This window comes from Chlamydotis macqueenii, chromosome 4 (genome assembly GCF_036417535.1).
Source record: "Chlamydotis macqueenii isolate bChlMac1 chromosome 4, bChlMac1.mat, whole genome shotgun sequence".
In the NCBI taxonomy this organism is placed as follows: domain Eukaryota; kingdom Metazoa; phylum Chordata; class Aves; order Otidiformes; family Otididae; genus Chlamydotis; species Chlamydotis macqueenii.
The window spans coordinates 35,297,939-35,321,240 of NC_141559.1; the positions used below are offsets into that span (position 1 = coordinate 35,297,939).

Sequence of the window (23,302 nt, forward strand, 5' to 3'; positions counted from 1 at the left end):
TAAGATCAACTTTTGCTCTGAAGAGTGGCAGTATTTTTGAGGCTTTGCAGATAATAACCTATCTGTATTTCCTGCCAATATGATAAACCAGCACTAAAAGTAACACAAATGCTGAAATATTGCCAAACCTCAGAGCAACACTGAAACTTAAACCAGATGCTTGCTTTGGCCTTTGTGGGGTAACAGCGCACAGACCCCAGCGCCCCATGGTAAAAGACACTATGCTTAGGCCAGGAATAGCTCAGTTTGATTGTATAAAATCTCAACTGATCCTGGAAGCTAAGTCTTGCTACTTGTATGGGAGACCTCCTCAAGTATGGGAGACAAAAATTGAGAAATCAAAAACACTTACTGAGCAGTGAACCAAAGACCCCAATAGAACTAAAATATCCCATTTTGCCTAGCTGTTTCTGCAGAATGAGCAGGCTGAGAAGAACAAAGAACACCACAGGACTGTGAAGCAGTCATTACACAGCTAAAGTGATACCACATATCAGCAGCTGACACATTCAGGAAGAAAAGGATAACATTATCCTAAATTTCCTACTGTCTTCAAATTCAGTCTCTCTTCTCTGTCTTGCTTCTAAGTTCAGGCTAGGATGCTGAGTCCTCCATGGAGAGAACAGAGCATATGGATGCTTGGTACTCAACACAGAGTGTTCTGATCACAATCAAAATGTTTCTAACACTAAATATGCAGTCGTACGCCTGCAGCTGAGACCTACCACTGTGAAGAAAATGTTCCATTGGAATAAAGTATCATAGCTATAATAGTTTTAATAATACCAGCAGTCCCTCTCAACTGCAGCATCTTCACTGCATCTGGGATACTGGCTGGGTTCTTGCCTCCACTGCTTCTTCAAACAATGAAATATGAGCAGGATACTGCCAGGAAAGTCTCAAAGACCCGTGTTTCCATAGCTAATGTGGTATTGTCAGTACTATTCCAACCCTGTAAGATCCTGACATACACCTAGCATCTATTTTCACCAAAATTCTACGTACCCTATGAAGAAAATTTGTAATTCAAGTTTGCCCACCTAAAATATTAAGGAAGCAACAGGCTACTGGAATACAATTTAACACCAGAAAAAACACAGCAACTGACCAACAAAAAAAGAAGATGATGGAAAAAAAGCAGAAAAGACGTGAAAAAATAACAGGGGATGAGTGGCTGGAGGACTTCTGTAGCCTACCAGGATGAAGAAAAAAAGTAATTAAAATATTATATGGTGTTTTTCTATATTGGTGATTTAATTTTTATGTATAAAGTGTTTGATGGCAAATCCTCTATCTCAGTTGACGAATATATTTCCAGTGTAGAAATAAAACTCCTCAGCTAGTACAAACTACCACATTTATCATAAAACAAATGGATTGACTCGATAATCTCACCAATGCAGTCTCATGTGACTGTGGCTGCTTAAAATTAATGATCTCCAAAGCAAGCGTCTTCTTCACTTTGGCTAGGTCTGCCTCTCTGGCTGCCTGCAGTAAAGAGTGTCCTTTGAATTCATCTGTTAGAGGAAAAAGATGTATTTAATATTCAGTAACATGTCACATCTATAAATTTTACTGAAGAAAGGTAACTATACTCAATTAAGAGGAAATAATGCATTTCTATACATCTTCAGATAGTAGCTGCCCTGAGACATAGAACATGAAATGTGATTTACTGAAACCAAAGGGACATTAAAAAAGAGGGGGAATTGATTCCTTGAGTAAAATCCTTATAGCTTTTCTACCTCTTATCCTTCATCCACTTGATACTAAATGCATACACAACCTCAGAATTACTTATGTATGTGTTCAAGTGAGGACAATGTTATTACTTTTTTTTCAGAAAAAAATCATTACCATTGCTTTTCAAAAGCCTTATTGTATTTAAAAGTTCAAATAATTCAAGGTCAAGTCTGAATAAATAGATATATTTTATATGTAATAATAAATATATAAAATAACATATATATACAGATAATTTAAATACAAAATACTAAACTGTTGGTCTTAAAGCCTACTGGCTAAGCATTTGAAGTCAGTCTGCTACAAAGATGAAACAGGTTTTCACGGTAGCTATATCTTTGCAAGTACAGAGAGGTAATTTTGTTATCTTCAGTGTTACATCTTGTTCAGTTCAGCAAACAGTTCATTTCAGTTTTAAATTATTTCGAATTTGAAAAGGACTCTTAAAATGTACAAATGAAAGGCAGGCTAGCAAGAATTACATCTGAACCTGGGAAGTAGAAAAAAAAAAAAAAGCTCAACAATTTCAGTAAAAATATCAGTATTTTTCTTTCACAAGCAAGCTTGAAATGCTAAGCTTGTTAAGATGGGCCTTCTTCTCCTACCCTTGTTTTAACACCTAGTGCATTTGTGGATTTAGAAATAAAAATATGTATAATAACTTTTCAGTTCTCATTGCAAGCAGAATTCAAATTTCTTTGTAAACAAAGTATTACTCAAAGCATAATTACAAATAAATCTTGAAATAACAAATAAATGTAATATTATTCCTAAAGTATAAAACCAAAGAACTCAAGAATGTACTAAACATGTTATTTTGGGTATGCAAACACAGGATGTTCCATCAAGATACTATCAAATTTGGCATAACGCTCACATTTGTGTACACATTTCAGTGGATATTAGTGGACATGAACCTTTCCCCACTCCTCTCCAGGAACTACAAATACAGAAACAAAACAAAGTTTAAATTGATTTTTTTTTTGCTAGCTAATTTAAACAAATGGTAAATTAACCTGCCTCAAAGCCAGAAGCATCTCCCCAGTTAGCCCAGATTAGAGAGTAGAGAAGTAGCTAAAAGATATTAATGCCCTCCTCTTCTTCTACAGCAAAGTTTTCTGCTGGACATGATCACACCATCTTCACATACAAAGAAAAATGACAGATGACAACCTGACTAGCTGTGATTGCTAGTAGTGCAGGATCACATTCGTAGTGTGTCAGGGGGCTTCTGCTATACTGGAAAGGTATAATGTTTTGTTTCCATACTTGTCTCATTTAATTATCTTTTACAGTTTATAACAACGAGAAAACAAATCCCCAAAAGGGGGCAAACAAAGGCAGATAAATTCAAATCAAAGCTGAAATATTGTTTTGTAAGCAGCATAAGAATTGCAAAGACTACAAAAAAAAGGTGCTGGAATTTCCGTCTCCAAGTTTGCACACTGAAGCTACCTACCTTCTGGAAGTTACTCTTCAAGTGTGGTACAGACCCTCAATATAGAGGCTCCTATGTGACTTAACTGAACTTTAAGCATAAAAAAAAAACCCCACTGTTACTGATTCAGCAGTGCCTTAAACATTTTAAACCTAAGAAAACCAGAAAATATCATGAATGGTATATTAAAGGTATTTGCATACTTCAAAGTGAGAGGTACAGCTGCAGTTACTCTGCTGCTCTGCATCTCCTTGTGAAATATGAGGAAGCTGGCTTGAAAGGAAGCACCCCTTTACACCCACTGACAACTGTTTCCAGTCTGAACGCACTTACAGGTCAGTCTCTCCCTTAGCTCAGGTGTTGGAGCCATATCGACCGCACTCTTGCCGTGGCAGTTGACTAACGTGGGATCTGCACCGTGACTCAGCAGGAGGGAGCAGACCTCTACACGGTTCTTGGAAGCAGCTTCATGCAAGGGGGTGAATTGCCAGAGGTCCATCGCGTTCACACAGGCACCATGCTAGCACAGCAAAGAAAACCTTCTATTAGTAAGAAACCATCTTCAACAACCAGAAGTTCACAGATTTTAATTTCATTCTAAAAACTGGTTCCATTCTTTCACATGTGAACACATACACAAAAAAAATATTATAAAAATACTTGTATATACAAAAACACTGTTGAATCCTCAAAAAAAATAAAAAAGGAATTTCTGTATTAGGTAGTTTTCCAGCAGAATAGACTTTTCCACAGAAAAATGCAAAGAAATGGAACTCTACTGTGTCCAAAGAAATTAGGTGGGGGGGAAAGACCCACATTTACTGTACCACAGAAAGGCCTGAAGTTGCAAGCTCCTGAAGTGACACACAGGATGTTTGAAACCTGTTACTATAGAAAAAAAAAAAAAAAATCTTTCTTTTCAACTCTGGTATAAACAGTTCATACCTCACCTAACATCCAAATCTACAGTAATTACTTTCCGTCCTTCAGCTTACCTTAAGCAGCAGCTCTGTAACCTCATAGTGTCCATACGAACATGCATTATGAAGAGGCACAAGACCACTGTATGGAAGAAGGCAAATGATAAATGTATTTAAGTAGTATTTTTAAAGAAGGAGAAACAATTTTCTCTCTACTGAGAGATGAACAGAAATAAAATTAAATCTAAAATATTTAAATAGTCAAAGATTTAAGATTCACAAACTAATGGAAAAATCTAACCTTCCCAAACAACACGTTACTTAAGAGAGGCATTAAGAGCAGCACTAAAATGTCTTTTTTTTTCCTGTCCTAACAGGCAACAGATGTTTAATCTACTACTAAGATTAGCAATAATTGGCTTTGAAATGATCTTTCTTGAAGCTGTTAACGGGAGGGAAGTCCCATTCCACGTTCAATCTGCTTAAGAGAAGTCAGTGTTCTGTTTCTGCCTAAATATGAACTCCTGTTTATTTGAAATGCTATGTGAAAGGCAAAACTCCACAGACAATACTAACCTAACTCCTGGGTATATTATGAAGATGTACAAATATCCATAGAAAGTAGACTGAAATTGTTTCTCCAGACTGTGGAATGACCTGATTTTACTCCGTTTTCTACAGTACAACATATCTAACTGTGCAAGATACTTCTAAGAGAGTCTCTGCAATTTTTGTACAGCTATATTACTGGAGCCCATACTTAAAAATGACACTAGCAAAGTAAATAACAAGGATCTATTTGTAAGCACAAGATGTAATAAAAATGTCACGCATTGAAAAAAAGATGAGAGAGAGAGAGAGAGAGAGAGAGAGAGAGGGGGGGGGGGGGGGAGAGAGAGAGAGAGAGAGAGAGAGAGAGAGAGAGAGGGAGAGAGAGAGGGGGAGAGAGAGGGGGAGAGAGAGGGAGGGAGGAGAGAGAGAGAGAGAGAGAGAGAGAGAGAGAGAGAGAGAGAGAGAGAGAGAGAGAGAGAGAGAATCCAGTCCACAGAGCAGTTAAAAAACCTGCCCTCTTCCCAAATGATGGTCATCTAAGAGGAATGAGGCCTTCAAGAGACAGCCACTGCAGCAATCCACCTGGCCACTTCTGCAGCATACCCTCCTCTTTTCTCTTCCAGTACTGTGTCTTTGCGCGTAATAGCAGTAAGGCAAAGACAGGACCAGTGGAAAAAAGAGCTGCTTCCTTAGCTGTGGTCCTCTTTGGAGAGTAACAAGAAGTGATGACCATTTTGAAGACGCATCACAGTTCCTCAGGACTCTCTCTGAAGTAACCCCATTGAAGAGAATCTAACAGGTCTATAAAATCAATGTAACCTAATTTAGCTTCATAAATGATAACTGACATTTATTTATAGCCTATTTACTTACAAATTATGTATCAATAAGAAACAGCAAGAAAAAACAAAAGACCACACTGACCGTAAACATGTGATGCCGCTAAAGAAAAAGGGGGAGCTTACGGGACTGTCAAACATTTCTAAGTATGTTTGAATTGTTTTTAAGTTTAATACAAACTAAGTGCATGGTTTTCTTTTCCTTCTTTCCCCTCTGCCCCTGGTCTCCTCCCTGCCCCCTGCTCAAGTTCAACATAATTACTTTTCACGCCTTTCATACTTTTCAAATAGACCAGTCAAACCTCATTAAAGCATCCACGCGGCAATTTTCTACCAATTGGTGGAAAAGTCTCAAATGTCAGAAAGGTGTGAAATGCCTAAAACTTGCTTAACTAACAATGCTGCATCTACCTGAACAGATATTACATGCAGCTTTACTGTGGACTTTGTTGACTTACATAATGTGTCATCACGAATTTCACAAAAATTCCGATCAAAAAAGCCATAAAGGGTGAACATATAGACAGAAGTGCTATAATTAGTCAATGTTCAAGAGTTCAGGTATGCTTGGGAGTGGTTTTGGAAAGAAAAAGAAAAAAAGAAAAAAGCTAAGGTTGTAATTTATAATTTCTTTTAACACTAGGCTGGACTCAGCAGAAAATTAAGATACAGGAAGTGCCTCAGGTTTGCTGATGGAGACAGAACACACACTCATTAATACCTCACCTCTATGGACTCTGAATACAAAACGCATGCCTTTAACCAGAGGCCCAATTTCTACAATGTTAGAACTAAGTCCTCCTATCAGACCATCCTGAGAATCATCACCTTAGAATTCAGAAACATATAGCTGAGAACAACATACATGTATTGTTCCAGATTTCTGACTGCTGTGCACTTTTTGCTGTGTCTTATGTAAGTACCATCCTTAATGCAAAAAACAGAATAGTTCAGCTTCTGCTATATCTTGATTTTTTGCTAGCAACATCCATCAAAATAGGTCTCCAAGGACCAGTACTTGTGAGCACAAGTATTACTGATATTACTTGGAATTACATTCATTTATATGCAACAACATAATAAGACTATAGAGAAACTTTTCAGTGCACTTTTTTTCACTAAGCCCATGTAGCTTTTCCCCATTGCCTTCCCTAAAATAATTCTAGAAGACTGTGCATGGAAGCAAAGAATAAGGCTTGGAAAAAGAAATAAAGGTGTAAAGGACTGTAAAATTGTAAAAGTACTATGACAGCTATCTGTTATTAAGGTTCTAATAAAAGTTTACTTATGATGAACCACACTCAGATTTTGGAAGCCAATGTCACATTCTCAGCCAACTATTTGAGATTATGCTGCAACAAGAAACAGAACTAATTCCTTGCCTTGATTAATACAAAACCACCGCTGCAAACAGATAATAAGTCAATTCATTTTACATACCCTTTATCCTTTGCATGAACATCTGCACCATGCTGAAGCAGAAGCTGGACTATTCGAACTCTGTTGTAGCCTGCTGCTAGGTGTAGAGGAGTGGACTACAAAATAAAACAAAAAAAAACAAGATGAAGAATGGGAGCTACATAAACTTCAAGTCCTGCAGTTCATGCCATTTAAGTTTCTCATTTCTCTTAACACATTGAATTAAGACAAATTATGTTTCCCTTCTGTGATTAGCCAAATTACCAAATACACAGCACATGCATGCCCTTCCTGTTGTCAAACCAAATGTTCCTTAACATGAGGAAGAATTCAGGTATCTCCTAAGGCAATAACAAGCTCATGATTTAAAGTTAATTTAAATAACAGCCCAACTTCGTTTTGTTTGGATTTCAGGGATTTTTTGTTTGTTTGTTTTGTTTCAGGTTTTTTGGCCTTTTTAAATGCTAGAATTTTTTTTTGTTTTAATTCAAAAGCAAATTTATGCAGTTCAGGCTGCAAGCTCACAGGTTATAAAACTTTTTGTATGTATGCTTGTTGCTACAAGCGCACAGGAGGCAGACTGCAGAACAAGAAATAATGCATTTATCCCATAGCAGGAATGTTTGTCTTCAGCGCTGCACCAAACAAGTAGTCGTACATGTTCTGTACAGTGCTGTGCTCAGACAGGTGGAGCAAACCGTATGCAGTTTGCAGTTTCCTGCAAAACGCGCATCTTCAGCAGTAATGCACCTTGCTGCATCATAACCCAGTAATAATAGCACCTCTCTCCATAGCTAATTTTGTAAGAATTTTAACTGAAAGCTTTTGAAGCTGACAACAGCAATTCCCCTAGAAATTTATTTTAAAAGCTTTTTATTACGAAACAAATTTTGTATTCCATCTAAGTCTGAAGGAACTGATTTCTTACATGAATGGATGATGATGTTTCCTCCTCTCCCAGGCTGAGAATCAGAGGATTTTACAGGGATCTTTGCTGCAATTTATTTTGTGGAGCACAACCAAACAACACAACTTTATTACAGTAAAACCCCGTACACAAACCAGCTTGAACACACAGGCAGACTCTCATATCTCATAGTATTAAGCCAAGTACAGATTTACCATCAGCATTAAAAGATCATTATACAGTATCAGAGGTGAGACATCATGTTCTCACTATTACCAAGATGTAAAAACCAAAAATTAAGACAAATGATCTCATCTGTAGTAAACAGCAACCGGTGCTATATATCCATAAAAGGTACGGATGTCCAAGAATTAATACATATTTAGTATGACCATAACTTGGAGTAGCCTGTATTATATTTTACAATAGCCTCAACACTTTGCTACTTTGCTCCGGAAAGAGTAACTACTTTGACACCTACCAAGTGTTCTGCATACCACAGTGAGGACACAGCTTGTACTGTCAGAAATGACAGCACATGGCATCTCTAAAAAAAACATCTGGGTAACTCAGTTTATTTAGGGAAGCAGTTATGCAAGTTTTCATAAGGCCCATCTTCAGAATCATCTATACTCAAAATAAGGACCTCCAACATTCCTCCTGAAGAACCCTAAAGTATCTCCAAAGTATAAAATGCCACCACAAATCAAATGGGTCAAAACTTTTAAGTGTTTGGCCTTTCAAATAATTAGTATGTATTATTCTGTTTCAGAAAGGCTTCTACTACCGAATTAACAATTTGGTCTGATCCAGAAGTTATTATACTCTTTCCACATTTGCCCTATTATAAAATAGCTGGCTTCTGCATATTATAAACACGAACGAAAACGTGGATAAAGATTATACCACTATTCACATTAGCAAAATATTTCAGTACTGTTTATTCTGACAATAGCCTTGGTTTAGTTAATCAAGTTTCATCAACTGAACTAGTAACTCAGAAAGCCTGAAAAGAATTTGAAATGGACTGTGGAAAAGTCAGTCTATTGAAAGGTCTAAACTCCAGAAGAAATTGGAGCAAACACTAAATCTTTGGATCACTGCGGGATCCTTTAACTTCACTGCAATTAAAGTACATCCATTCTTGTCTGCATGGTACTTCTAAAACAGTGATGGCAGACTTCCAAGATTATGCTTTAGTCATATTAAGCATTATTAATAGGAATGTTCTCAGTAAAGATACATCAACCCTAAAGTCTTGTTCACTGCTTAAAATTAAAAGAAAAAAACTATTAGGACTCAAGCTGGGACTATGCATTTTGTATTTCTAGGGTTATTGGACCTGCATTTTCCAAATAACTTCATTAAAGAAACCCCAAACATTTCAAGCTTACAGTTGCAAGACAAATGATTTAAGCAAAGCAAACCACTGTCATCCCAAATCTTCAGACAATGTATATCCCTGTCTTTCAGAAAGGAGAAGGATGCACCTCGAGCAAGGCCACACAGGCACCACAGTCCCATGAATGAACACAGAATACCATGCCTTCCCCAACACCCCAGGAATTAGTTATTTAGCTGCAGCCAGGTGCCTGATCTTTGGGATGCGTGCCTTCTGATCCACAGCAGCTTCAGTGAAGCCACATGCCGTGCTGCAGCTGCCTCTCCAAGGAGGAGCTAAAATGATGCTCCCTGTGACCATCCCTGGAGCTGGGGCTGAGATCTCTGCCAGTCTGCATGCTTTGACTCTGCAATCGCAAACTGTATAACCTGGAGGATGACGCACTGCTGGAGACACAGGCAGTTAGAGGGCCAGAGAGGCCACCTGACCGAGGGGAAGCACGACTGAACACCCAGGGCATGCAGAAGCAGAAATCCTGGAGGGCTGCTCCCCCTGTATCCTGGCCCGATGTATCAGAGCCCACAAGCCAGAACTGCCAGTTACTCTTCAGGTTGGCTGAAAGGCTCTTATAAATGCTGCACTTACATACGCTTCAGGAAGGTCCTACCTCAATGATTTTTTTAAGGACTTACTTCCCTTTCTCATGAGAAAGAGCATTCATTAATGCTACAGATTTAACAGTTAAAAATACTAATCTGGCATTACAAGCCTGTATGCTAATTACAGAAACTAAGTACCCAAAGATAATGTTGTGCTAGATGAACTACTCATTATATGAGACTATTAGCTCTAAAAAAAAAAAAAAAAAAAAATCAAGTGAATGACAGTAGTAAAGACACTGCTGTTTAAAATTAACACGCTGTTTATACAGCACTAGGAAAGTGGAAACTAGCTATCACAAACAGCAGTATTGTATACTGCGCCTGCAAGGTATGTCAAACTAATCACTTAATATTAAGAAAGACATTTAATTGAGCTATCAATTAACCCCTCCTCCCAAGTCTTGCAATACCTGGCAAGAGACTTACTAATAAGAATCCCTAGAGGGCACTTACCTTCCAAGGCTCACATTCACCATTACCAAGCCAATCACACTGTCTTACTTGCTGGTGTAATTAAAAAGAGTACAACTCCACTTTTACTAAGTGAAGTAGAACCTCATGTGAGATGCGGACACTATTCTCAAGTTTTATGGCAGCTGTAACTGAGTCAAAGCAGGTACTGTGCACTTCAAGGAAGATCACTGTACACAAGGTGGCAATCAATGTCAACCTGTACACCTACAATTTATACTAAAGCGGGTATTTTCGCCTGCAGTCTTTTTGAAAATGTGTTGCCTGGGAATATGAGAAATGCATTTTTTAGATTTAAAAAACATAGATACAGCAGTTTGATACTATTTTCATGAAGCCTTAGGTATTTTCACACTGCTTGGTTACCAACAGCTGATTTGATGATCCCTGTTCAAAGTCAGCCGCCTTGGACTTGCTGTCCCCTGTTCACTTGCATCAAACAAGTGGGGCCTTGAGGAATCACGAGAGCTGCAGGCTGCTGAGCTGTTTCTACTGAAATCAGAAAACTGATTTCAATAAACTGTCCGCAGGCAACATGGGAGTGCTGGCTCCAAGCACCATTCATTTTCCTTCCTAAAGAATCTTCAGCAGCTCTTAGATGGTAACACTGCCACAGCCTCAGAAGAAAGCTGCATTTTCAGATTCAAATTATGGATTGTCCATTTTATGGGCAACTTTAAACTGAGGGATCTTACGTAAGGATCTTACATCAGGCATTATCTGCATGCTCAATAACAGCTCCAGGAACTGTTTCAAGAACTAATATTACCCCTTCTTGCTTTCCGCTGCCAAAGTCTCTATTGAATGCTATCTAACAACAATCTTAATCAATGTGTTTCTCTCATTTTCAAGCTGTCATCCTGAAGGCTATTAAAATCAAGCAACAACCTTCTTATCACATATATGATGTCTCAACACACATCTAATTCACAACACTATACAGTGCTTTAGAATTATAATTTAATTTCATCTTCTACAGGAAGGGTATTCTTGCAATAAAGAGGCAACACCCTGATTTTAAGAGCCAGCTCTGGCCTTGACATACTATGGCTGCTCTCATGTTCAGAGGGTCCCCACATGGATAGACACCAATAAGGGTGGTTCTTACACAGACAGACAATCAGGTATGACTTGGCAGAAAATATCTAAGAAAAGATGCCAAAAAAAAAAAGGAGGGTGGATGAAGGATTTTAAAATGTTTCATGTGCACTTTAATAAATGGGACTTTTGAGCCTTGTCTATAATTATCTTCAGGTTTGGCAGATTTGGAAATTGCAGGTACGCCGCAAATTCCCATCTAACCTTTGTCAAACAAAACCTTTATTCTAATCAGACCATACTGCCTGTAGAGAGCAGATGCAATAAAAATAATACCAAACCTGTAGTTTGTCTTACAAGCTCCCTTCAAAACAATGTTTCACCTCCGCTGAATTAAGGGAGCAGCAGAGAGGTTTCTAATCGCAGAAGGGGCCATTGTTTCACAGTTTTGCATAAAACTGACTGTTTTGAAAGATGTCCTGACTCCCGGCAAGATGACTATTTGAATCTGGCATACTAAGTAAAAACCTCTGAGCAGGCAAACAACTCTCTCTTCACTGGGTTAGAATTTATGATAGAATCTTTCTTTCCAGTTGCAAAAGTCTGTGTCTGCTTGATACTGCTCTTTTACAGACCTCTCTAAAACGAACTGCATCAATCATGAGCGTACATCGGGAAGACATTCTGGAGGTGAGTGAAATACCTCCTGTCGCCACTTTATCATTCTGATTAATGGGGTAGGAAAACAAGTTGCAACAACATCACCATCTTGAAGAGTCTTTCCCTTGTGGAAATGATCAGGTTTTTCCTTTGCTGCTTGGATACCAACTTGCATTCCAATTTTAAGCAGTATGCCCATCTTACACCTTAATATTTAGACTCAGTTGTAAGCTTTCTTGGGAAGGTATCTCATTGACTTTTGTTTGTATGGTGCCAAGACTGGACATATCATCAAATAAAAAAAAAATTCTAGAAATGCGTATTTCAAATAACGCAAAATAATTATTTTATATTCATGCCACAAATGCTACTGCACACCAGGTACTACAGAAATAAAGGTCCCTAACCTCAGCTACAGAATGATGCTCTTAATGAGCAAGAAAAGGGCTGTGCTTCTGTTCCTCAGCCACGTGGCTTGTAAACTTCAGCCACCCAAATTGTGCTGCTTCCTTAGTCATTTTATAGCAGTACTGAGTTATATAACTTCTCAAGTGACAATTACAGTTCAGGGACAAACTTATAGATGCTGCTCCTGGAAAACAAGTTCTCAGACTGATGACTGTAGATGAGCTAGCTGCAACAAGTTTAAACTCTAGAGACAAATAAGCATAAGGATGAAGAGCTTAAACTATTTGTCTTATGTAAACAAAACCAAACCACAAAAAACAGTTCCTAAGGACAAGGATTACAAAATGCATAAGGGAGATATTTCTCACTCCACTGCACTTTCAGTGGTAATTTAACTGCTTCATCTTCAGAACACAGCCAGTAGTACTTAACTACATTGTTGAAACAGGACAGACTTAGTACAGTAAAATGTAGAAAACCATCGTGTCACAAATTTCACATAATGCTTTCTAACAGCTAATAACAGGGGAAACAAACTGAACAGCTCACCAATTAAAAGCTGCAAGTCACACAGTATCTTAATTTACAGCTTGAATATATCAGATTATCTCTTGGGGACGGGGGGGGGAATCCACTGTTTTGAGCAGTAAACTAGTGAAGACAAAATCAGCTTAATTTCTCATACACAGTAGTGTTAGGGCAGAGCATCATTCAACGAGAATGAGGATTACACGAAGAGTAAAAGAGAAATGTTTGCATTCCTCTTCATTCTGTCACTTGGCAGAAAGAGAACAAAGAAGTAGCCTGCTTTAAAAAGAAATTCTTCCTTGCAATTGAATACCTTTCAGAAATTTATTCAGGTATCGCACCACCTGGGTTGTGGTACAAAGCCCAGAGCAGGTCAGATATCAGGAATGGCATACCTCCTAAAAGTATTCAGAAATGGGTACCAGCTACAAAGCATTGCTTTGTGGAACACAGATTGAGGAAACATTCCTCTCTGTATTCAACTGTGCAGAAACCAGAGCTGGACTATTATTTTCAAATCAGTGTTTGGCATCTCCAGACCAGGCAGATGTTCATAAACTGGAACAAAAGATAAGGATGTATAATAAAGGTGAAAGTGAAAGAATTATTAAAATGGCTGGAGAGTTAAAAAGCACAGGAAGGGCAGAACAAAAATACTGCAAATATACTGACAGAACAAGCCCTCATTTGGAATAGGTTTTCTTGGGTGACAGACCAAAGACTTTTCTATTCCTAATCTCCAGTGAGTATTCAAACTGTTCCTCCTCAGAGGGTTGTAATGTCCAAACTACTGACTACTAAATGTTTCTCTAGTAGATCTGACCTTTCACAGACAATACAAGTTCCTGACTCTACCTCTGAGCCTCAAGACTTGGCAATAAGGCTTGGCACTACTTCTACACATTAATACAGCCACCCTGTTGTACTGCAAGTTGGGCTAAGTGTTGACAAATAAGGGGCAGGAGATCTATGAGAGAAAAGCTTTTTCAATCACATAGATGCCTGGGGTAAGGAAGGACAGAAAAGATGAGAAGCATCACCTTGCACAGAGGCAGACAAAGAAATAATCAGTGTGTCTGTCTCTTAGATGTTAAAAAGAAGCAAGAACAGGAAACAAGTGTTCTCACTTTTCAGCTCAGGAACTCCTGCTAGCATAGAAACAGTGCCATCTCAGAGAAGGTAGGTATGTGGAGGCAAACAAGATATGTCCAAAAGCAGAAGAGGGTAAAGGGTAAAGAGATGTTTCCTGACAGGAGAGAAAATATGCAAGCACTGCAGGGCCACGCAACAAAGAAAGTTTAATCTGCAGAGGCAGGCTTAAGATGGATGCTTGAAGATGACCATGTAAAAGCCTTATTAAATCCCAAAAGAAAAATGTGGTCTCCCTGCCTAGCAGGTGTCTCCAGACAATGACACTTGACTTTCAAAATTATGGAGATTATAATCTTTGACAACAGGAAGGCAAATCCTTAATCCATGTAGATGGCTCTGAAAGCTATTCTCTTAACAGTAGCTATATAAAAAAGAAAATAATTCAAAATTATTACTTCAGAGAAAAGAAAATGAAGCTAAACTTGAAAAAGCATCGTTACCTGCTAGGAAAAGGGCTAAAAGAAAGGCCAGAAGGAAAAAAAAAAAGATACTGTGAGACAGAAGGCAGCAACTATGTTTGGAAAAAACTTTAAAAGCAAAGATCAAAGTCTGATCCACAAGAAAAAGCAGGTATGGCAAAGAGATAAACAGGATCTCAGCTCCCCAGATATTAATTAGGAAGCTTAGTTCCCCAACAACTCCATACCCCACTGCTGCCATTGCTGACCTAGAAGCAGAGACTAAGTGGGAAATGGTAAAGGGCTGGGAGAAACACTTAAATGTTTAAATGGCAACATCACTTTGATCCCTCATCTTAGGATTTCACAAACAGCAGGTCTCATAAATGGGGTACTAGTGATTCTTGACTTCTTCCTAAAGAATAATTAAAATTCAGCACCTGCTCCTCCCCAACTCCTGAAACTCTTTTGTATTTGTATGTATCTTAACCTACCACCCATTTGCTAAAAATACAGAGGATATGTCAGAAAAACTGAGCAACATCTCTCACAAACTCCTGATATTCTCAGAAAACTGTTCCTTACAAGAATCTCTTCCATTTCCACATGCAGGTGAAGGTTTAGGGATGGAATTGCAATACGAAAAAGCAATTTTGGAGCTTCTACCATGAAGCAGCATTTGCAGTTTTCCCAGATTCAGAAGCACAGAACAGATCTCTGCCAGCACGCACTCAGTGACATGAGGAGACAGACTTTGAGATGGATTATCAGAGAAGCAGAAGAGTATACGCTATTTCTTTGGTGATAGATGCTGGCACCTGAGGGAACAGTGGCTTGCTGAGCTGCATAAAGAGGAAATGACAATAAAGACCCACTCTTGTCTCCTACGGGAATGCTGCTAATGTTATTTAACACTGAAAGGAGATGTACACTGCCTTGAAAGATACGGCAGAAGACTACACAGGAATTACTTACAGTATCATTGGGTCCAGGATGGCCATTTTTGTTGCTTCATCACCTGGAATCTGTCAGCAATGCAGCCAAAAATGGACAAGTCTGAGGTGAGGCACTGAGGCACAACTAGCTCTTGCAGAGGCAAAGGCGAGAAGAAACTGCCCCCTTTGACATTATTAACTGAAGTCAGAGAGTATTCAAGCCTCTAGGAGCAGCTGGCAACAGCTGTCAGCTAGAGAACAACCTCATCTGGGCTGCTGGACTGAGCACACAGGCATGTGGAATTGTCTCATGTCAACAGCTGGATGTTTTATCTGTTACATCACAAGCTGGAAGCTGTGATTCAAGCTCAGCACACGATGAAGAACAGATGCTACTGCTGCTGGTCTGAGTAACGGGGCATTGATAGCCAAGTTTCTGCAGAGTTTTGGAAAGCATCCTTGTTCCAGCCAGCACAGTCCACAGCCCAAGACTCAACTTGTCAATCTTGGCAAATTGCAAGCTGCAAATGCTTATCACTCCAGGAGAGCAGGATGAGACAACAAATATTTTTATCTGTCCTGTCAGCCAGTATCAGAAGCTATAGAACCCTGTTCTTTAATTATTTGCTCAGGCTGCTGTTCCCTCTTTTTAATGAAATATTTTGGTGTTGCTCTGGCAGCACAAACAAGTGTTAACAAGAGGCTCCCCTCCAAACAGCCATGCCAGATGACTGGGGAAGGCCAACATACAACATTAAAACAATCTGAAGAGGATGCACACTGGAACAACAGAGAACCCAACCTGCTGGTTTTTGCTGTTTCAGTCTCTTCTTTTTCCACTTGTTATAAAAATATTTTTCCTACTACGGTTAATTAACATTATTTTATGCCCTTCTCTTTTTATCTCTTATTATTTTTATGACTTCTTCCACTCCATCTTTGTATATTTACTTTGCTTCTCCTCCTTCCCCTTCCAAATAGAAGCTTTACAGGCTTCAGTTCATAAGATTTTCACATTGTTAAGAATGAAGAAAAGCTTCTCAGAATATATTAATTTGACTGTTCCCTCTGTTAACATGACATCCAAACTAGCACTTCATTCATTTTACTGAAAGTGGGGTCAGGATGAACTCTGCTAAGAACAATGCTTGCAAATTAATTGCATTTCAGCTCTGGTGCTCAGTGTGAAATAAATACTCTATGCCTTATATTTTGAAATTAAATTAAACCACAAAATATAAAATAATTGACAAAATTAAATATTAAAAATGCTCTTTTTGCATTACAGTGATAATTTGCAAACTGTAGAATTTAATGCCTTTATAATCCAATCAAGTAGACTGCACCGTTCCTTTGAAGAGGAGCCTTGAAAAACACAGGAAAAAAGGCAGAGAATTTATCTTGTACTTTCCTTCAGTATGTTTCAAAATTGAAACGCTATAGTTATTAGAATATGAATATTCTAAAGAATTTAATCTGTAAGAAATAAGTCTTTTTCATAAGTAGAAGTGTATTATGTTACCTAGAAAAGACTAATTGAATAACCTCAATTTTCTTGTTCATCAGTGACACATCCATCATCAATTACAATGCCATATTTTGGCATTTTCTTCCCCTTTTATTGTTCATCTGCTGCCTGCTCAGTCAACTTACACAACAGTGTTAGAAATGGTTATGTAAATATACCTCTCTTTGCATGTAAGTATTTGTGGTTCTTTTCATTTAGAATTAAACTGATCGCTCTGAATTATCCAGCCAGCCTATGAAGTCAATCATGGGGTTGTATTAGCAAGTGGTAACTGATGGGCTGAGAGAAATCAGAGAGGCAGTAAGGGGAGAAAACAGAAGGGCTTGGAGTGACTTAAATTACTGCATATAGACTGGACAAATATCACACAGAAATGTGCAGAGGTGAAATGTTTGGATGCCATCAGGGATTGTTTTACAGAGAAGTTAGCTAGGGAGGCCACAGGAGTAAATGCAACTACTGCGCTGGTACCAAGTAACAAGCAGTATCTGGTGCAAAACCTTGCACTAGAAGTTGCTCTTGCATAGTGACTATAACATACTTATCTACATTGGAAATGCTTGCTAAAATAATCCAGCATGACTGCGCTACCCTTCAGAAAGGGAAGCTATGAAAAAATTGGGAAGTATTTTAACAATTAGCTAAAAGCGGTAGCTAAGGGAATTAAGTCCTTACAGACAGCATAAAGATTTCTAATGGAGACTATACTGGATAAGTCATGCTCACGCATACCTTCTGTCAGGAAGGGCTTGATAAACTGAAAGAAGGCAGTGTGACCAACAGCAAATTAAAAGAGATTACTAGAATTAAGAAGGCGTCATTCTAAAAGATTCATTTACAAGCTGAAGAAAATCACCAGGATCATAAACCCCAGCAGATTAAAGGTAAAAATACAATTAGACAGGCAAAAACAGTTTAAGCAGTGACTAGTGAAAGGAATTGCAACCAGCTATAAATCCTTCTTCCAACCCAGCAGGCAGTCCAGTGGGACAAGGTGATGCTAGGGCAAGAAATGGAGTTCTTGCAGGCAAGAAGTCATGGTGGAGTAACTAAAGGAACTCTTTGCATAGCATACATCTTAGAAGAAACAGGTAATTCTCACCCCAGGACCCTGACGAGTGAGCACGTGAGTATTTGGGAGCACGGTGAAGCTTGGCAAAGGATCTGTCTGAAACCAAATGAAGTATAAAAGAGGTAATGATACCCATAATCAAAATTAACATCAACAAATTGCCAGGATGGGACTCCATTCACCCAAGAGAGCACTGGAGAATGAAAGGGGTGAATTACTATGGATATGTGACCTTCACTTAAGATTATCTTGGTGCATGAAGACACGAAAGTTGCAAACCAATCATTAAAATATGTTTCAGGGAACTACAGGCCTGTAATCTTGATGTCTGTACCAGGACAAATGTAATATAATAACCACTAGAATTAGTGAACCACTGGATAAACATGACCTGCTTGGGAAGAGTCAAATACTGTTAGGGGAAGTTTCACCTTTAAAACTCTTTGAGTTTTCTGAAGCGGTCAGCAAGCATGTGCATAAGGGTAATCCAACTGATACAGTTTACAGGGGCACTCAAGAGGTTTTTTACTTAATCCTCACCAATGGTTTCTACTAAGGAAGATGATATTAGGTCCTGAGATGGATGCACGATAGCATGCAGAGATGGGAAACAAAGGGTACAACTAAATGATAGGTCTGACAACAGAGGGAGGCCACAAAGTACTCTAGTATCACATTCAAAAGTGAAAAGCAACAAGAAAGCAGAGCTGTTTACTTCTCAGTACTTCTTGTGCTCACATGCAGTGATTTTGAGAGGCAAGTGACGTCAAGGACAGAAATGGCATCTACAGCATTCACTGTAGTCAATCATATGCAAAAATAAAAAGCATACAGTCCATGAGCTGCCACCTTTCAACTCAAATATAACCTCAGCAAGCTCTGTGAAGGAAAGGACTCCACTCTCAAGATCACAGTAGAAGAAACATCATCAGTACTCAACTTCCGGATGCTCTGTGAGCTGATAGAGCTAAATCCAAACCACAGCATTTAGTTAACGTGCATAAAATATTAAATGGCAACTCTGTCCAAATCTGCCAGCTTGACTTGTTTTCTCTTGACAGTAGATGGATAGCAGCACAATGTAAGAAGCTGTCCTCTATGTCAAGCTAATTATCAAGGGGAAACAGTGCAGGTATTAAAAAAAAACCCTCACACCTTTAATACCTTTGACATTTCTTGAAGAGCCCATTGATTAACACCTAACAAATGAGATTTCCTGACTTTTAGAGAAAAATACAGAGAGAATTACTACACAGTAAACAATTTCTTTCCAGTCCTTCAAGTGCACAATTTCTATTTGCAGACATGACAGACTACACTTCAAATCACTTCTGAAGAAAATGAAAACAGGTGAAGGGATACTTACTGAAACTTTCTGGGGAAAATATTTAAGATCTCATAACAGAAGCTTATAGCAGGTAGATCAGTTTTACATTTTATTTAAAAGATATAATCTTGGGCTACAGAGGGTCTTAAGTGACACCAGGGACAGAAATTAAGCCAAGAAATCTATACTATACAATGCCAGAGGAGGGATTCCTGTCTCATCCACTCTGACCATGCTTGGCTGATGAACTAAGATGGGATCACAGCATAAGAAAAAGAGTAACTCGTCACTATTTCTGACATATATGAATCCTGGGAACTATCTTTTCAAACAAAAAAAATTATGTTTTAAAGGCAAAATACAGTTGTGGTCATTTTTAAGCGTTCTTTTTGTGTGTACTGCATTGGGCACTTCTGCCCCAAGCACATAACAAACATTATGGCATTTACTTTGTAACCCTTTTGTAACATTGGCAATGTAATCTTTTTCACAGTGCTCCATTACTTAAATCCAGAAGGACCCTTAATTTTGAGTGCAGACTTTGATTTAAAATATTTAACTTAATTACAGAGAAGTATAGCTATAACTAAAAAGAATACAAAAACATCTGCATCTGATGTACAGTACTTATTTTCACCACTGAGGCACATATCCACTAACTGAAGAGATGCTTAGAACAACTTTAGTCCATCATCTTCCCTCGGATCAGTCCCCCTAATTACAGCATACACAAGGATAGGGTCTAAGGTTGCGAAGTCCTCCATTCAAATAAAAGTTGGGAGCATGTACCATACAAGTGTAATGCCGTGTGGTACCAAGGTATCACAGAATAACTGAAGTTGGAAGTCAGCTCTGGAGATCAACTCGTAGTGCAACCCCCAATGCCCTTTTTCATTCAGTTTACTCAGGTACTGTGAATGACTTCATATCTGAGGTGGGATAAGAGCATATTCTGGTCAGTTGTCACGGAGCAGCTGGCATTTGATGATCTGTTCTCCCACGCCCAGACCCAATATGGGTCACTGGTTGAGCTGCAGAAGCAGCACAACTGTAGCACTTGCAGAATGCAGCAGCCATTGACTACAGAAAAGAAGTCTTCAGAATAACATCTTTGTTTTAAAGAAAAATAGATGTGCTCTCCATCCTCCCTCAATCCCCAGAAAATTAGCCTGCAGAAATAGGGGAGTGCTGGCTCATATCTTCTCCTAGGCAAGCACACTACTGAGCTCTATCTTTGAGATACACACACACACACACACATATATATAAGTACACATAGCTAGGTATATATGACAGTGTATATGAATATATATGTGAGCATATATATACTTGTTCATTTTTTAATATATATAAAAACACACACACTCGCACCCCTAGATATACCTTTGATACACATGCATTTCATGAAACACATCCAAGATCAGTGTCAACAAAGACTACAGTGTTTAGAAGCCATCAACCAGGGCCAACTTTACCCTAGCACACACTAGCTAACAGAGTACACTGTTACCACTCATTTCCGTAACTGCAGTTCCAAAAAGCTGTAATCATGCAACATGAAATTTCTGGCTAATCTTTGCAGCACCACAAAGGAGGAGCCCAAAATCTGTACACTTCCCTCCCCTCCCCCAAAAGTGGTTTTATAGTACTTCATCAAAACCAGACTGACATTTTATGGTAGTAAGGAGCAAGTGAGCAGATTCAGCAAGGACTTGCCTACCCAGTTATTCTGGAATAACTATTTTGGATCTACTCCATGTGGAGCTGTCTTTTTTTTTTCCTGCAATAAAATTACATTTTCTAGTTAAACAAATTTAATATAGTTTTAACTATTTTAATTTTATTAGTCTAATCAAAGAGAAAGCACTTGTTCTGAACCAAAAATATACATAGTCAACCATTAATCTGGTTTCAATGTATGATTCCTTTGCTCCTCTCCTCTGCACAAGTTATTTTTTGTTGGAGATAAACCCTGAGACTAGAGACTTTTCTACAAACACCACAAACAAACAATGTATACCAGCAGAAAAAGTTCATAACATTTTTGGGAAGATAAAATGTAAATTGTGACACCAAATATATTACATGTGACCAAAAAAAATGTACATATGTGTAGAGTACACAGAGAGATTCAGACATACCCTTGGGTAGGACAAAAATGCCTTGCATCAGGTATCTGCTCACAAATATTTTGCTCAAATATGCAGCTTTTGTCTGCAGAAAAGCGTGTGTTTTCATAACATTTAAATAACACTTTTAATTATAAGTGAAATTATTTCTCCCAAAAGATGTTCCATACTCATCTGAGTATAATCTGTACACCATACGTTTCTAGAACAAACAGACCTATAGGTTTAAGCTCATTTTTATTACTGTAGCACAAGAAAAATGCACACAGTCGTAAAGGTTTTTAGTGTCACTAGCACACAATTTTTTCACAAATCTTGCAATAGATGGCATTTTTCTTCAACCCTCAGCTCCTAGAGCCACGATTACAAGAGAATCTAAACCTCTGCTTGAGTCTGTAGGTTTAACAACTGTAAAGAAAAAAGCTTGTGAAAACATGGATCGATTGTTCCATATAGACTCAGAAACTGGAAGGCATACCAGTATTCTTTTGAACTGCAGGATTTTTCATGAAAACGCCTGAGAACAACCAGAATTCTGGAACAGAGGCTGGCAAATCCACTTACGAGCAGCAAATTGGAGACTCCCTGGTAACAGGAGACATAACTCACCTGATCTTGTTAGAATTCAATTTCTATTTATCAGCCCTTTGTTTACAGGCTGATCAAGGCCGATCTCTCAAGAGAGAGAAAGAAGCAGAGGAAGTAAGAGAAGGGATCTGCAACCCCATCCAACAGGACATTACTTGGTATCAGAGATGTCCCACAGCAGAAGCTGAAGGGCATGCCACCCTCTCCACAAAATGCACACATGCAAGATCTTGTGCAGTGGCTGCTTCAGGCCAAGGATGCTGGTACTCAGCACTGCATTGCAGACCTTCTCAGAGTTGGATTTCTTACATCTGTACCCTGCATCCATGAACCTGGATGATGCCACGCACAAGAAAAAAGAACATCTCTACGGCACGATGGAATAAACAACCTCAATCAAACCCAAGAGGCAAGTACATCTCCTTTCACTCACAAAGTTTAACGCAAAGGCCTGCTACTGGTATTCTGGATCCAAGGGTGTCTACATCTGGTTTGGAAAGGCATAACGACAAAGACATTGGAGAGGCATAATATCGAGTATTAAGGACTAGTACTGGAAACTGTTAAGGACTGAAAACTGGGAATAAACAAAGAAAGGGTCACTATAAGCCAGAAGACTTCAGTGAAATAAAATGAAGTAGGACCATGTGCATGCTAGAAATGGCCTTTTAATAAATAATTGCCTTTTTTTTTTCCACACGAGATCACTGCCTCATCCACAGTGCTGCATGGTCCTGTCCTAGGAAAGAATGGAGGTGCATTACCATAGAATCATAGAATGGTTAGAGTTGGAAGGGACCTTCAAAGGTCATCTAGTCCAAGCCCCCTGCAAGAAGGAGGGACATCCCCGACTAGATCAGGTTGCTCAGAGCCTCATCCAGCCTGGCCTTGAATGTTTCCAGGGATAGGGCTTCCATCAACTCTCTGGGCAACCTGTTCCAGTGTTCTACAACCCTCACTGTAAAAAATCTTTTCCTAATATCCAATCTAAATCTACCCCCCTCTATTTTAAAGCCATTACCCCTTGTCCTATCACAACAGGCCCTACTGAACACCCTCTCCCCATCTTTCTTGTAGGCCCCCTTGAGGTACTGGAAGACCGCTATCAGGTCTCCCCAGAGCCTCCTCTTCTCCAGGCTGAACAGCCCCAACTCTCTCAGTCTGTCCTCATAGGAGAGGTGCTCCAGCCCTCTTATCATCTTGGTAGCCTTCCTCAGGACCTTTTCCAGCTGGTCCATGTCCTTCT

The 23,302-nt window shown here is 38.8% G+C and overlaps 1 protein-coding gene across 1 annotated transcript in view; it reads right to left on the reverse strand.

Moving 5' to 3' along the window:
* TNKS (tankyrase) overlaps positions 1-23,302 on the reverse strand; it is a 147,294-nt gene that overhangs the window by 39,380 nt on the left and 84,612 nt on the right. Inside the window, exons 6-9 of the mRNA XM_086747786.1 lie at positions 6,933-7,027; positions 4,177-4,243; positions 3,515-3,701; positions 1,396-1,517 (exon numbers count right to left, since the gene is read on the reverse strand). Of these exons, the coding sequence (XP_086603912.1) occupies positions 1,396-1,517; positions 3,515-3,701; positions 4,177-4,243; positions 6,933-7,027 (471 nt within the window). The remainder of the gene's footprint in view (positions 1-1,395; positions 1,518-3,514; positions 3,702-4,176; positions 4,244-6,932; positions 7,028-23,302) is intronic.